The 16,468-nt window shown below is 40.5% G+C and overlaps 1 protein-coding gene across 2 annotated transcripts in view; it reads left to right on the top strand.

The window, feature by feature from the left end:
• ULK2 (unc-51 like autophagy activating kinase 2) overlaps positions 1-16,468 on the top strand; it is a 42,548-nt gene continuing 26,080 nt past the window's right edge. The window contains exons 1-6 of one of the 2 annotated variants that reach the window (XM_063340559.1): positions 1-732; positions 1,978-2,070; positions 3,336-3,377; positions 14,196-14,228; positions 14,607-14,643; positions 16,142-16,315. In XM_063340559.1, coding sequence (XP_063196629.1) covers positions 640-732; positions 1,978-2,070; positions 3,336-3,377; positions 14,196-14,228; positions 14,607-14,643; positions 16,142-16,315 — 472 coding nt within the window. In that variant the 5' untranslated portion in view covers positions 1-639. The remainder of the gene's footprint in view (positions 733-1,977; positions 2,071-3,335; positions 3,378-14,195; positions 14,229-14,606; positions 14,644-16,141; positions 16,316-16,468) is intronic. The other variant, XM_063340558.1, reaches the window with a different exon arrangement.

Raw genomic sequence — 16,468 nt, 5'->3', positions numbered from 1 at the left:
TGCGTGGGGTGGCGCGGAGGTCTGGGCAGTCGGAGCCGGGGCTGGCTGCGTGCGTATAGGAGGCGTGGCGGTAGCGGAGCGGTGGGAGCCCCAGGAGACCGTGGCGGCTTGAGAGACCCCCATCTGCACCCTGAGCCCTTCCTCCCCTCCTGCTGGGGGTGCGGCGGAGACAGCGACAGCCACCCCCGGAGCCGCGGGCCGCGCCTCTCCCTACCCTGCTGGATGCTCTGGGGTTCGGTCCCTGAGGGGGGCCGCGGGGCCATGGGGGCGGGCAGCGGCAGGGCGCGGAGCCCCCTTCCCCGCTGAGGAGGCCCCTTGTCCCGGCGCCGATGCCGCGCTGTCCCCTCACCCCCGGCCCCTGAGAGCCTTCCTCTCCCCCCCCCCCCTTTCCCCGCCTTGCCCTCCCCATGCCAGACGGAACCCCTCGCCTCGGAGACGCCCTGCAGCAGCCCCGCCGGCCCCGGGGTCTGCGGCTGCCCCAGCGGTATGAGAGGAGCTGCCCCCGCCGCCGGGGGCAGCCAGGAGAGGAGCAGGCTCCCACCCCGCCGCCGGCTGCCCTGAGGCGGCTGTAGCTGCCTCGGCTGGAGGAAGAGCCCCTTTGTTTTCCTTCCTTCCCGGGGCTTCATGCCCCCCTGAGGGATGATGGAGGTGGTGGGGGACTTTGAGTACAGCAAGAAGGACCTGATAGGACACGGAGCCTTTGCTGTGGTCTTCAAAGGTCGCCACCGCAAGGTAAACAGCGACGGGCTTCGCCCGCGGCCGGAGCGGGGCCGGTTACACAACCCCGGCCGGGGTCCTTCAGGAGCCCCTTCCGCTGGGTGACAGCTGGGCGGGGGTGTCCTTTGGGGAGTTTTGTCGTGATTTTGTGGGGTTTGGGGAGAAAAAAAAAGAAAGACGGAAAGGTGCGGGGTGGGCTGAGGGACCGGGCGGGGGCGGCGGGCCCGGGGCCTGCCGCTGTGCAGCCCGCGGCGGCGCGGGAGCCCAGCGGCCGGCTCCCGGCCTCCAGAAACCCTTTCTTTTTTTTTTTCTTTTCCCTCCCCTAAAAAAAAAAAAAAAGCCAACAGCCTATCTGCGTTCCCACCTCTCCCTGCAGTTCGGTAGCTGCCTAACATAACGGGGAGTGGAGAGTTGCAGCTGTATGAGAGGTTGAGCCCTTTGTTTGTCAGGAGGGTCATGTTTATCTCGCTGGATAACGAGGGATCTAATGGAAAATTGCCTCCTGTGGGATTGGCTGAAGATTTCTTAAATTCAGAGGTGTCTGGTTTCCTGGCGTGGCTTGCTAATCATCCCGGATATTCATAGTTGCGTTATGGTTTCTTGATGCTGTGAGAGTTTATTCTGGTGTTGGTGCCTAAAGCGCTCTGCTTTCCAGAAAACGACTCCAGATTTATCCTTTTGGAGCATTAGGGCAGTACTCACAACTTGGAGAAGCACAGTGCAATGATTTTTACGTTAAAAAAAAAAAAAGAGAGAGAAAGGAAAATAGACATTTTAAAGGCTAGTGGAGGTGCTCCCACCTTACAAATAAATAGGCAATTTATTTTTAGGTAATATATAAATAGACAATATATAACTTAAAAACCCAGATGTCTTCTTGTGCAATTTTCAGCTGTAGAGCATAAGGAGGCTGAAAATGGGAAGTCCTTAAAGGAGACTAAAAGTAACTCAATCATTTAGAGAGGACTAAAAAGCAGATGCGTACCACCACTACCAAGAAATAAATGCAATACGATTACTTACTTCTTTTGGTTTTTATATGCTTTTGAATCCATGAAAACGCAGTGTAGCTGCAGCTGGATTTTAATAGCTGTCTAAGCTATTGTGGGGTGAAATAGTTCTTGATGGTGTCATGTGATGTAGTAATCACTGGTGGGTAGAGTAGGGGTGATCTCGCAACTTTTCTCCCGTGCTTTACTAGCTAGTTGTTAGTTAAAAAAATATAAAACTGACAATACTTCTGTGTTTGTTTGCTTGCAGAAAACTGATTGGGAAGTAGCCATAAAGAGTATTAACAAAAAGAACTTGTCAAAGTCACAAATCCTACTTGGAAAAGAAATAAAAATCTTAAAGGTATGTTAATTTGCAGTGATTTTTAAAGCTGCTTTACTTGAAAAGGAAAAAAGACTTTTGACCTAGTTCATTCCGGGTCATGGGTAGTATCACAGTAATTGCTATTCTGCCTTTTGTTTCTTTGTTAGTTCCAGGAGAAATCCAGAACTAAAAAGACCAAGGAAAAAAAAAAAAGAAAAACATACTTTTTTAGTTCTGGAAATGGTCTCAGAGCAGGTTATGGGCATGCTTTTGTCAGTAGAAGTGGAAAATTGCTGAAGAACTCTCTGTGCCTATGCTTTGGTTATTGTACGTGGAGAAAACTTTGTCCTTCAGGATGGCTAATGGAGCACCTTTCCCAAGCAGCACATACAGTGAAAGTCATAGCTGAGGGTAGAACATCAGTCTTTGATCTTTCTTCATCATCTTTGCTCAGAGATGCCTTGAAAGCTAAAATCAGCATGCTGAATTTGATTCCTGAAGCAATGTTCTCACTTCCGAGTTTTGTGTTAATTGACTTAAAATGTGTAGTGTGGCTCTAATGAAGGAAATAAAACAGAGCATCATTTAATTTTTCAATGCTGTTTTATGGAAACGTCTGCTTGGATGGTCTCTTTGTGTTCTCCACTCTCTGAACTTCACCACATCTCATTTTATATAGCTTTGCAGTAATTACTGCTGCTTTCTTTCTGTGATTCCGAGCTTCTTGAGATATGTCGCTATTTTATATACTAATACATAGACAGTATATTCTAGTATATTTATTATATACCAGAAATTGTAGTGTTGGGTATATTAGTGTGCTGCAAGTACTTAGCAAACACAGGTGTTTTTTTGAGCAGGTACAAATAATTGCATAAGCTGTCCCATGAGGTTTTTTTGGTGTTATTTTGTTTGATTTCCTTTTTATTGTAAAATGGTAAAGTTGACTTGAACATAGCGTAGTTGGTTGCTCTGCTAAGCAAGAAATCGTATGAGACTAAAATTAAATTTAGTCGGTTTTCATTACTCATTAAAGGATCTTGTGCTGTAGTACTTTCTGTAACAAGACATAGAAAATAACTTCTGGAACCAAATGTTTTTATGACCTCTGAAGATATTGCCTAATTTCCTATTCTTGTAAATATTGTCTTAAATAGTTGGGATTTCCTCCAAATTCCGTCAGATGGTCTAAAAAAAAAAGCAACCCTTCTTTGTAAAATTTTGTTCTCTTTGATTATCACCTCGCATATTAAAATAATAATAATAACAGGCTATTTCCATAATACAAATATTTTGTTTTACAGGAACTTCAGCATGAGAATATTGTAGCTCTCTATGATGTCCAGGTAAAATATATTTTGATGCCTTTTTCTTCATTAAAATTTATTTATGAAAATATAGTGTGTATATATATGTATTCGGAGTAGAAAATTTTGAATGGCCATATATTTTGTTGCTCTAATCAGTTTGGTATTTAGAAAAAGAGATCCAGATCCCTAGCAGTGGCAGGGGAGTTCTCTCATCTTCAACACACCATGCACTTATTTGTATTGGCTCTTTCTAATAAGCAGGAGGCACAGTTGGGATTGAAAACCATGAGGAATACGGTTTACTTCCAGGCAGCAGCGGCAAGCGGCAGCCTGAAAATCTCTGCAGAGGCTGTTTGTGTAGTTTGGTCTTGTCTCCAGAGAAAAAGCATCAGCTGGCTGCGCTGGGAGCTCTGTCGGTGGCAATAACTATTCTCCTGAATTAGCCTTGTTTCCTTGGCCCTATAATTTAATTGGAAAGTGGGTGTTTGAGGATAACAACTGAATACACCTGAAGGAAGATGTACTAGTGGGAGTTGATCTGAATGGATGAAGCAAGTGCCTTTAAGGAGTCAACATAACTTAAAATACTCTGTTGTAGAAAAGAAGCAGCATCTTTGAGATCTCTGTAACAAAGAAATGTATTGTTATAGCCCTGTGTTATAGTGAGGAAGAACTAAAGGAAGTAGAAGACCATGATTACACATGTATATATGGCTGTTGTCTGTGTTCAGAAGGAGAGGATAAAATATAAAAGCCAAGCAGACGTTTGTATCTTTTCAAGTAGGAGAAATAAGTTATTCCCAGGATTCTGCCTGAAGAGGTGAAGGAGTTAGTCTTCTAGCCTATCTAGGGTAGTGTATTCTACATTTTTTGTATCTTAAGGCCTTCAAGTGTTGAGTAAAGCTAAATAGGAGGTGATGTAGGTTATGCAGCCATTTGTTCTGCTTGAAGAAGAGCTATACATTTATCTCCTGGGCTCAATTCTAATATTAAATACAGAGTTACATTTGTGAAAAAATTATTAAGAACCACCCATGGGCCGTTGCATAGTTAAAGCAACGCAAAATAGACATTTTGAGATTCTCCAATGTTTTCTGTCTTTACACCTTTGCATCCTAAAAAGTTTTCCGCTTACGTGTAGATGCGTATCTGTAGCTCTGTAGAAATCTGTGTTCACAGGGTATACACTAGGCAGGCTCAGGTTTTATTGTGTGTAGTGCTACAGGCCATGCACTAACTTCTGTTGACTTTTGGTACAAAGCAATGGTGTTTGTGTAGTAACAGACTGTGCATCAAAACTTCCCATTTGGATGCGTAGACTCTTTCCCCTCCTGGGTCTTCACTTCAGGACTCTGCATTTAGAATGATCATAGAATCATTCAGGTTGGAAAAGACCCTTGGGATCATCGAGTCCAACCATCAACCCCACTCTACAAAGTTCTCCCCTACACCATATCCCCCAACACCACATCTAAAAAACTCTTAAACACATTCAGGGATGGTGAGTCCACCACCTCCCTGGGCAGCCTATTCCAGTGTCTGACCACTCTTTCTGTGAAGAATTTTTTCCTAATGTCCAGCCTAAACCTACCCTGTTGCGGCTTGAAGCCATTCCCTCTTGTTCTATCGCTAATTACCTGTGAGAAGAGACCAGCACCAACCTCTCGACAATGTCTTTTCAAGTAGTTGTAGAGAGTGGTGAGGTCTCCCCTCAGCCTCCTCTTCCTCAGACTAAACAGTCCCAGCTCCTTCAATCGTTCCTCATAAGATTTATTCTCCAGGCCCTTCAACAGCTTCGTTGCCCTCCTCTGCACTCGCTCCAGCACCTTGATATCTCTCTCGTATTGAGGTGCCCAAGACTGGACACAATGCTCGAGGTGTGGCCTCACCAGTGTTGAGTACAGGGGGACAATCACCTCCCTACTTCTGCTAGTCACATTATTTCTAATACAAGCCACAATGCCATTGGCTTTCTTGGCCACCTGGGCACACTGCTGGCTCATATTCAGCCGCTTGTCAGAACACCCAGGTCCTTTTCTGCCAGGCAGCTCTCCAGCCACACTTCCCCAAGCCTGTAGCGATGCATGGGGTTGTTGTGGCCCAAGTGCAGGACCTGGCACTTGGCCTTGTCGAAACTCATACCATTATCGTTGGCCCATCGATCCAATCTATCCAAGTCTCTCTGTAGAGCCTCCCTATCCTCATGCAGATCAACATTCCCGCTTAACTTGGTGTCATCTGCAAACTTACTGATGATACACTCTATGTCCTTATCAAGGTCATCAATAAAGGTGTTAAACAGAAATGGGCCCAACACTGAGCTCTGAGGAACACCACTTGTGATCGGCCGACAGCTGGATTTAACTCCATTGACCATCACTTTTTGGGACCGTCCATCCAGCCAGCGCTTGATCCAGCAGATCATATGCTCATCCAGGCCATGAGCAGCCAGTTTTTCCATGAGAAAATGATATTAGCTGCTCTGAGAGGGAAAGTATAGCCTATTGTGCTTCTTGAAGACACCAGGTTTTTCTGAGTATTGCTAAGTGGAAATAATTTCTCAGCATCCTAAATTTAGTATACACAGACATCTTAAAAGAACCTGGAATTGTTGACTGAGGGCATTGGCATGTGAGTAAGCAGCTGAATTTCATACTTATCATTTACAGTTTTTTGTATGTGAAGATTACTTACTAAGCTTTGCGGCTCAACCTGGGGGTAGTTGACTAGATAGGTATTTTGATGATTTAACATTGTGTATCTTCTAAGCCTTTGGCAGGCTCACACTTGTTTTGATTTCTGCACAGAAATCCACAAGAGAAGAGAGAACAGAGCCACACACTTGTCTGTGGTTTCTGTACCTAAAGGTTATTTATAAAACATAACCTTAATGCTTTTCTGTTCTGCCACAGGAGAGGGTGCCCTTAGAGTGACAGGACTTCTTGAATGATCCATCCTGTACTCTCCATTTGGGAAGGGGATGTTGCTGCTTGTCACTGACTGTTGCGTTTAAATAAAATGAACAGTTAAAGCAAAGAGAATGGGAAAACCTGTGTGTCATGCCTTGGATATATTTCAAATACATTCATGGCAAACATAAAGCTTGGCAGTATGATGCTACTTCTATAGAAAAAATTGCTTTGCAAAATATGGTCTAAAGAATGTGACACTTGCACAAATAAGCTTTTCCCTTTCTGCTCTGGACTATGTTTGTGAAATATTATACATCATTAACTTGTATGATTACATTAATTTATAACCCAGCAAGAACGAACACTATGCAAGGCATTCACATGTCTATTAGTCTGTTACACCTACTAATTTTCTTTAGCATTTCATGTTCTAGCATGTACTGCCCTTTTTGTTTGCCATAGTATTTTGAACATAGTGATACAGTACAGCAGATAAGCCTTAAGGTTTTCAAGCAATTCTTAAGTTACAGAAGCTTTTTTTTTTTTTCTTCTCAATGCTGGAGCCAGTGGAGTCTGTGTCACAGTAGGAAGTTCTCAGTGTGACTGGGAGTCTGTTTTATTTTTATAGTTCTTTTGGTCTGAAGTTTTTCTTAACCTTAGACAGTTTGAAATAAGAAAATGCTCATGTTTCAGATGCACTGTTTGGCAGACCATTTAGCCGAATAATCCAAGAACTGATTGTTGTACTGAATTTTCAGATAGAAAAAATGGTATGCAGTGTAAGTGGCAAAACTGAGTGAAAAAAGTGTAAATTAATTGCAATGAAGAATAAATATTTTTACATCTCATAATATAAATTCAATTATTTGTACTTAATGGCAGTACTTTGAGATTAAAACTGTATCCCTGTATAGCAATTTGGAATATATCTTCTAAGTTTGAGAATGAAAGTGTAGTTATTATTTTGCATATTGCAAAAGGATTAATTTGGAATTGTTTTCATGGGAGGTAGGTAAATTCCTTCTCTTTCATCTCTGTTCACTTACGGTTGCGTTCCTGCTGCGTGATCTGTGACCAGTCGCACAAGTCAGTGTAATAAAGATGCATACACCATTAAGGTTTTAATTAGATCCAAGGAGAACTTGTGAGCCATTCTGCTGGTACTATATGAATATTTTAAAACCTACATTGCGGTTGCTTCAGCTCCTGTGAACAGCATTTTGATATGTTACTTAGTGTCTATAGGGTCCACTGAGTTAAATTACTAGAAATGCCCATTCATCTGGAGACACGCCCGAAGGAATTGGTGTGCCGGTAATGTTGTATGTGCCTGGGTCGGCATGAAAATCTTTTGTTCTGGTGCCAGCACGATAATTGCCCTTGATTTCCATAAGGTGGTTACATGCAGCACTGGCAGGTTTGATCTGCAGTTAAGCATTTTATGTAAGTGGAGCATCTCAGAAGGCTGGGGATCTGCACGCACCAGGATGTGGAGCCCAGTGGTTCTAAGACTGAAGGCATTTGTGGAGATACTTAAATATCAGCTCTCCATATGTGAGAGGCAAATGTTTTGTGGTAGTAGGGCTCTGAAAAATAAACATATGCAGCTTACCTCTAAATGTGAAATTTATTTTTTTCATGAAGTTAAATGCTTAAAAAAACCACGGAATATGATAGGTGGATAGCAAAATGTAACTTGTTGAGACATTTTTTACTTAAATTCTTGGGCAAGAGTTTGGTAGTCTTTCAAGAGTTAAAAAAAAATCCTGAATGGTATAAGAATGCAGCTCTTTTCCCATGATGGTGTTATGGGATGTCATTCATCCTGCAAAAGTAGATCAGTCTTGGTCCTGTTAATTGGGGAAGTGAAGGCCACTGCTTCTCAAAAGTAAAAGGAGTCTAAAATAACCTCTAACTCACCAGATCCTTGGATAAAGTATTATACTCAAGTATGAAGGTATCAGTAAGTTATTTGGTATGTGCTATATTTAGGACATGAATTTACAGTTTTGTGCACTTCATGATCCCAAGTGTGTGCTGAGTAGAACTAATCTCTTACAGAGTGCCAGACAGTGCCTGTTTTAGCAAATAATTTAATTCAAAACCTCTTTAGAATGTCAGCCATCAGAATGAAAGTCTGTAATGTATCTTGGAGATAGCGTTTTAGAAGAGTGAATTAATGTTTTCACTGCATGGAGTCTGAAGTTTGCTATTTGAACAGTAGTTTAGGGAGAACTAATTTCTAGTGTGTTATTGGAGAAGCAGTATCTGAAGAGAAATTGTTTCTTGTCTTAGCTTGTTGGTACATAGCAGACAAAATAACTGCAGCTGCTTCTGCTGTCCTTGAAAGCAGTGAAAGCTGGTGGGGACAACTCCACCGGTCCTTCTGGTACTTACACCTCAGCCTTTACTTACACACAAGTGCCCATGAGTTCTTACTAGGGATGCTTATGGAAGGAGCCATGTTTGTCTGTGCCTGTTGTTTTACCAGTGGGAATTAAATATTGCTGTTTGGTTTACCCAAAGACTCCAGTTGGTCTGGTAGTGTAGCATATATTTCTTGAGGCGTTTGCTTCAAGCATTGTGGTGTGTGCTGTTGATCTTGGCGTCTCACAGCTTTGATTGCCTCCATACTCTTATCATAGCTGTTTCTGAACTGTTGTAATTTGAATGAGGAGGTCTCAATATCTTTATTTTTTTCCTTCAGCTCCTTGATTAAGGCCTTTGTGTTTGTCAGTATCCGTCCTCACTGTGTGTGGAAATAGTCATATGAAAACATGCCATCCGCGCAAGTTTTCCGATAAAAAGAAAAATCCTGCTCTGTAGAAATTGTAAAGGTTTTGAAATACTACCTGGTAGCTGATGCTAACTGCAGGGTTGGTTATGACAACATCAAACTGCAAGGAATGACGCCAATGTAGGCGTTAAAGGTTAGGGACAACCAGTTAGAATTTGTTTTGGCCCACAGAACCAAAGAGTTGGAGTTACTACATAGTCCTTAGCTCAGCTGCTGTGCCTAGATGCTATAATTTGTCTTTCAAAACTGTTTCAAAAGATCTTCAAGTATGCGAGTGTGTTGTTTGGTGTGCTGTGAACAGTTTTGCCTTTCCTTTGTGTTGTGCAGAGACCAGTCTCTTTCTCTACCTCCCGTATTTATCAGTTAGGAACAGCATTTCATGTAACAGAAAATGAGTGATGCGGCTATTGTGGTACATCTCTCCATGGCTGATTGCTCCTTTATGTGGATAATTGGCAGGGTGCATGCTATTTGAATCCTCCAGGCACATGTCAATTGACATTTAGTCTAAGACTTAACATTTAGTCAGAACTAACAAAATGTTCGGTCCTTTAGACATGACAGGAGCTGAAGAGGTTAGAAGCTGCTGTGGTGGTTGCACTTGCAAAGCAAAACAGCAGTATCTGTAGTACAGTGAGAAATAGCCTTACAAAGATCCAGATCGGTCCCTTTTCACTAAATCATTAGAACTTTTGCCAAATGTATTGAATGCTCCAAAAAAATGAGGCACGTACTGCTGGCCAAAAAAACCCCAAACCTAAAGCAAATATAGCACAAATTAACATATCAGAAAATTAATCAGATAATAGCAGCGCACAAGCTGTCAGGTTAACTCTCGCGGTCCAGGAAGTCCAATCATAAACTGCACTTAAACAGAATCTACAGACTTGGAGCAAGAACGTAGTAACTATTTATTTGCCACAGTTTCTGCTTTGGCAGCTCAGTAAGAGCTCCTTGCAGACTTTCAGCTTGTTCTAAAGGAGGACTTCCTAACCAAAATGAAATCTAGGGTATGTTTCTGCCAATACACTAGAGTTCTAGCAACAGCTGTCAGAGGTAACCATGGATGTTTTGACTTCTTTTTCAATTAATGTCTTTTAAATGGAACTACTGTGCTGAGCCTGTGATTTGGGTTGGAACTTCACATCCCCTGAGACAACTGTTGGAAGTCTGGGATTAAAACACAGCAAGTTTTGGCAAATACGCTTCCTCTTAATCTCTTTCTAGCAGGTTTATCTGTTAGCTTTCAGAACTGTAAAATGGTTTCCTATTAACCTTTGCTGTCTTTTTCTTCAACTTGCAAGTAAAACCTAGATTCAGAATAAGAAGGAGCAAAAGTAGGTTTTTGTCAAGAAAACTTTAAGCAACAAAGCAAGGCATGCTGGGCAAAACTGTTCCATAATTGTTGCAACACAAAATCCATTTGTTTTGCATGATTATTTTTCTAGGTAGAAGTGTAGGCCAGAACAGCTCCAGCTGCAGTAATTTTATGATCTGTATGTCAATGTAAATTTTTTGAAAGCTTTGTTATCTGTTTCAAGAAGCAGTTTAAAATAGCTTGCTAGGTCAGCTTTATTCCTGAATGTTAGATCTGAAACATGCTGGTTTACTAATCTTTTCCTTTTTGAGCACTTTGCTCTGCTTAGCAAGTCAACAGAAATCACAAGGCTAGAGAATGATGATAGGGATAGCTTTATTTTTCAGCAAAATTATTTAGATGGGAAAAATGTGTCTACAGAATTGACTTGTGTTTTCTGATTGTATCCCCAAAATGGAGATCGCATTCCCAGGCAGGCTGGCCAAGAACTGTAATGCAAAATATGAGCAACTGTGAAGGGATGAACAACTTCAGCTGTTTTGAACTAAAGCTTGCATTGGTGGGATATTGAGAAGTGTTTGGCTATGAGTTAAAGTTGGGACAAGATGCGGCTGGGAAGCTTGGTACTAATACTGTGCAAAATACTACTGCAATACGAATTAGACAGGACTTTTGACCAGTCCAGGAAAATCTGGTTTTGAAACCTCTAATCTGCTCTGCTGATTTAATAAAAAAGGATTATCTAAGGAAACACGCTCTGCTGCTTACTGTGACTTTTACCCAGTGACTTCTTTGGTTATTTTTAATCAAGAATATCAGTCAAAAAAAGATGGGTAATGCTACTTGAGGGAAATCTAGTGTAGTCTATAGGAATTACTTTCTTTAAACAGGTGAGGGCTTGTACAACAGGACAAATCATCAGCTCCATGTTCCTGAAGGGAGCAGTTTCATTTGAAAGGACTTTGTTTCCAAGGGAATCCAGAAAACACATTCTCTTAGTTCTGTGATGAATAAATGTCTGTCCCGAGCTGAGCATTACATACTGCCATAAGCGGCCGGTTTTGTACAGAGTGTGTTGTGCAGTGGAGGCAGTGACGCTGTGGAACATCTATTTCTGATTCATGGGATTGCTATGTTCGGGTGGAAATCCACTAGCTGAGCTTCTTTCTTGTCACTGGAGAATGGGCAGTTTCCATGCTTCTTAGCTGTGTTATTCTTTCACACTTCATAGTTGTCCTTTAAGTGAAGCGATCCGCAGTTGGCAGATTTTTTCAGTTTGATAAATTGGGATCTCAGAGTTGCTGCTTGGCATCCTTGGGGTTCTGAAAGGAAGGGAGTTTCTGTCTTGGAAGGTGTTGTTGCAAAGGAACAACATAGAAAGAAACAACGCTTACCATTATGTATTTTCAGAAATTTATAGAGCAAGTAATTATCTTTTTTTTTTGCTTTAATGTATGCACTTAGGTTTTGAGGCATTCATAGGATTGCAAATTATGGTTCATGTTGGCCACAGCTGTTACAGAAACATTGGACAATTGGGACTTCCTGAAATGTGATCTACTCCTGCTTTAATATTCTATATTGGTTGGGGTTTGCCTTTCATTCCCAACAGATTTGACTAATGTTCCTAGAAACTTGGTTTCTTTGAAGCTAATTCCAAATGTAAACAAATCTGTAATGTGCTTGGTGTTCTGAGCTGGAAAGAACCTCAGATGCATTTCTGTAACGCAGACGAGAGTGGCTAAACTAAATGCTTCCAGAAAGTGAAGCAGCCTTGACACAGTCTTGAATTAACCTTAAAACATCTGGTTCATCTTGAACTGTATTTCCTCTTGCAGTTGTGCATGCATTAGGTGTTGTCTTAATAAAGATCTGGTGAATAGCAGTGATGTTTGACAGCAGCTTAGAAGTTAATGTTCGAAGCTTTTGTAAACATTAATTTCTCGGTTTTATAAAATACCATCACTTGAAATTTCAGGAGATTTTGAGTCTGAGACTCCCTTTCAGGAAGGAGAATTTTTTACTGTGAAGCCATTGAGCTCTGACCCTCTCTTAGTGCTTGTTTCTTGTTTTTGTCTAGTTTTGCCTGATAAAACTGGCCTTACTTAGTGTTGATTTAAATATGTGTTGTTAATAACTTGAAAATTTGCTGAGTATCTTTATCTGTGATGGATTGGTAGAAATCAGCTTTAATGGGTTGTGCCATCCGTGTGCCCTGAGCTGTGTTTGATATTTAGGGTAGTTGGTTTCCCTTGTCTGGGCCCTGTTTTTTGTTTGGTTTTTTTTTTTTTTTTCTTTTAAAGCTTCCTAGCCTGATCTGTCAACCTGCAAATGGCATGCTTGTGGTAGTTCTTGCCAGTATGGTCAAACTGAACACGTGCTGAAGTTTTAATACAAGCACTGAGAAAGGTGTCTAAGTTCAAGCTTTTGTTTTGCCATGCAATGTCCCTTTTGACTTTTTTTGATACTAGTTAGCAGGGTACAGTCAGAGTGTCTGCAGTTCCACTTCCAACTGGGGCATACGCCTGGCCTTGTCTGGCATGCCATCTCACCATTCCTTCAACTGTCTTAAAAACATATTTTCCCACAAACTGTCAACCTTTGTTTAAGTTTATTTTTAAACTGAAAGGGAGGTAACATACTGTGTAACTAAAAATATCGTCCTGTTTAGTGTATACTTGCCTTACATTTCCTTCTAGTTCTCTTTGTGTTCTTTCCTGTCGGTCTTACTCAATCAGCTCAGAGAGGGAAAAATGCTTTTACCTTGTAAAAGATCTCTGAGTGTTTTCAACTTTGTAGACACAATAAAACTACTTTATGCAGGAGACTTTGTGGATAACAATGTCGATTATTGGCATAGGCGGGTAGGCTCTTTCTTCCCTCACACAAAATAAATATTTGTAAAAAAGATGAATGTTCTTGTTAAAGTCGGGTTTAAGCACAGACATTTTTACTTCATTTTTGTGGAGTGCCTAGATAATTTACAGTAGAAGCTGGCTAATCTGTCTTTCAGTAACTCTTGCCAGCTAGAAGAGAGGGAATTCAAGTTGCAGTAGGTCAAAGGAGGTTAGTGCTTTGGGAAATCTCACAAGGGCTGCCATGACAAATCACACCTTTGCCATGAGGTGTTTGGGTCTGTGGCAGGGACGTGCTTCTGCCAGTGACTCTCTGAAGAAGGTATTTTACACAAGGATGCATGATTCCCAAATTAAACAATAGCGTTTGGGAATCAGCTTATTCCAGACAGTTGACTGCTCTGTGATTTCTGACTGACCTTTGGCTTGTTAGGTGGCAGAACCAAAGCTTGTTTTACCCGGGAGCAGGGAACATAACTTTGGAATTCCTCCGTAGAAAACTGGTTGTCATAGCCAAATTGTCTTGCTTACAGTTTGCAATTCTGTCCAGTGTATTTGCGACTAAATATTACTGTTCTGTTAGTGACTGATTTCAGTGATGTCTGATAGCGAGAGTTTATTTCTTTGTAAGGACTCAATATAAAGGGTGTGTTGACAGAGCAGTGCAAGGCAGTTGAAAGCTAAGGGAGAGACATACAGTGGAAAGTGATGTTACTTACTGTACGATGCTCTCTCAAATGATAGCTTTAGTCTTCAGGATGTCGCCTGGTGATTTCTTTTATATATACTAATGCTTTTTAAAATGTGAAATATTTAATGGTGGGGAATGTACATATTTGCTACCCTCTATGACAGTGACTTTAACATAAGGTGTCTCGATTGAAAAATCTCAGGTTACACTTCATTAATGCAGGTACTGAAGGCTTTGTCTTGTCGCATTCTTAAATGGGATTTGTTTTCTTTCTCTTTTAGGAAATGCCCAATTCTGTCTTTTTGGTAATGGAGGTATGTATTAACTTACCTGTTTCTTTCTGGCTGATTTTAAAGATGACTTTTAGACAGAACTACTTCTTTGCACAGCTGCAAAATAACCATGACTTGTTAAAACAAGTAATTCTGAAAACTAGATTATTAATTTTGTGTGCACTACTAAATTTATCAGCAGTCTTTGTTCCATAAATTATTCAGTTTCATTTTATGATACTTGTAAGTATTGATGAAGCGTGACACCTCAAATTATTAATTACAAATAATTGACAAAACAATTTTGAGGCAAACAGCTTAAAAGGATCTTCTAATTTTAGTCAAAAGATTGCAATGTAAAACTTAGGTAGCAAGTATCTCAGTGCTTGTGTTTTGAATGAAAACCTTTCTTTTTAACAGTACTGCAATGGTGGGGATTTGGCGGATTACTTACAAGGTAATTGATTACTGTATTTCCCTATTGCATTACATGTTTATATTCTCTATTCCTGTAATCTGTTGGTGTTTCTCTGAGATTTTTTGCTTGTGGCTTAAATATTTTCCTGTTCGTGGAATGTCTTTAATACCACAATGCTTGTTCATCCTGGTGTGATTTTAGAGTAGCCTCTTAGAGTAATTGAATTCACCAAGGATCCGTTTACTGTTGTATTCTGTCTCCAGTCAAGATCAGCAGCAGAGTGCTGTCTGTTTGTCTGCTGCCCTGGGAAATTGAAAACTAAACTTTGTAGCTGCAGGAAGACATAAGGTTTTGCATTTGTTTAAAATATTTCCCAGTATGTCACTCATCGTTAAAAATAAACCCCACAAACTAGCAATGAAGGTGAATAAAATAATGCACAGACAGAAAATGCTTTTTGCCACTGCTTTCAAAACAGTTGAATGTAACATTCCCTTATTTGTAAATGAGAAAGAACATCTAAGTAACTATAAGCAGCATGCTGAAAAAAGTGGTGGTTTTCTATTTCTAAAGCCATATTTTGGGGGCTGCTCCCAGTGTTTTGATTCCACCGGCTTTCTTTTCCAAGGTGTGAACTTAAAAATACTGAATTACTTGTATAGCAATGCTTTCTACAAAGAGGCATTTCTGGCTTGGGAGAGAGTTTACCCTTCAACGTGGCTCTGCCCAAAGTGAAGACAGAAGTTACAGAATCATGACAGATGCATTCTTATTACAAACAAAATTTTGAGCAGAGATGTTAATCTTCATGTTTTCCTCATGGAAAATATTCTTCTACTTGCCTTTATACCTGCAGTATGTTGAAGGAATCTTTTTATGAACAGCTATTGTTATGGTAACTGTATATTAAAAACCTAATTCACTTCCCATTAAAATCCTTGGAAAGACTCATACAGTATAATCCAGCTCCTTCGTTCAGTGCTTTTTCAGACTGCAGAATGAGATAATACCTTCTGAAGAGACTTGCAAAAGTACATCTTAATTTTCCCCTTCAAAACAAATTTTATCATGGATGACGTTTTTTGAGCGGGGTGGTTATCTGCATCCCCATGATCATTTGTTTAAAGAAATAATAGTTTTACAGGTTCAGGTTGCAACATGATTGTAGAATGTAATGTTAAATGGAACATGTAATGTTCTGAAGTAGAGTTCTATTTTCTTGACTCCTTTGCCCTTTTAGTGAATTAAGGTTTAATGGCAGTTGAGAAGTTTTACAATTATTATGCTACCAAGTTGAATAAACTACTGTAAAAACAGATAATTCAGAGTACTGTAGCTACTGTAAAACTATGGAGGTGCATATGTTGTTGAGAATATATACGTTTGTAGAAAAATATTGGAGATTGGATTGTTTTGAGTGTAATTCACTATGATTTTATTGTGTTCATTGTTTTCACAGTTGATGACTGTGAACTTTATTGCTTTTTGCCCAAAGATAATTACATTTATTTTCTCCACTGCTTAATGTTATTTTCAGCTAAAGGAACTCTTAGTGAAGATACCATCCGAGTGTTCCTCCAGCAGATTGCAGCAGCTATGCGTATTCTGCACAGTAAAGGAATCATTCATAGGGATCTTAAACCACAGAATATTTTGTTATCTTACGCCAGTCGTAGAAAGTCAAGTGTCAGTGGCATACGCATCAAAATAGGTAAATATGCTTTTCTCTGCTCTAAAGGTAAATCCTCACTGTTGGATTGTTTCCCTACTCAGAAGTGTCTTTATAGTTAATGTGCGGAGGGTGTACTGAATATGGAGTGTATTAAATTGATGCAAATCAGACAGTAACTCTAGAACGATGAGG

This window comes from Chroicocephalus ridibundus, chromosome 7 (genome assembly GCF_963924245.1).
Source record: "Chroicocephalus ridibundus chromosome 7, bChrRid1.1, whole genome shotgun sequence".
NCBI classification, from domain to species: domain Eukaryota; kingdom Metazoa; phylum Chordata; class Aves; order Charadriiformes; family Laridae; genus Chroicocephalus; species Chroicocephalus ridibundus.
This window is presented reverse-complemented; position numbering and strand designations above follow the sequence as displayed.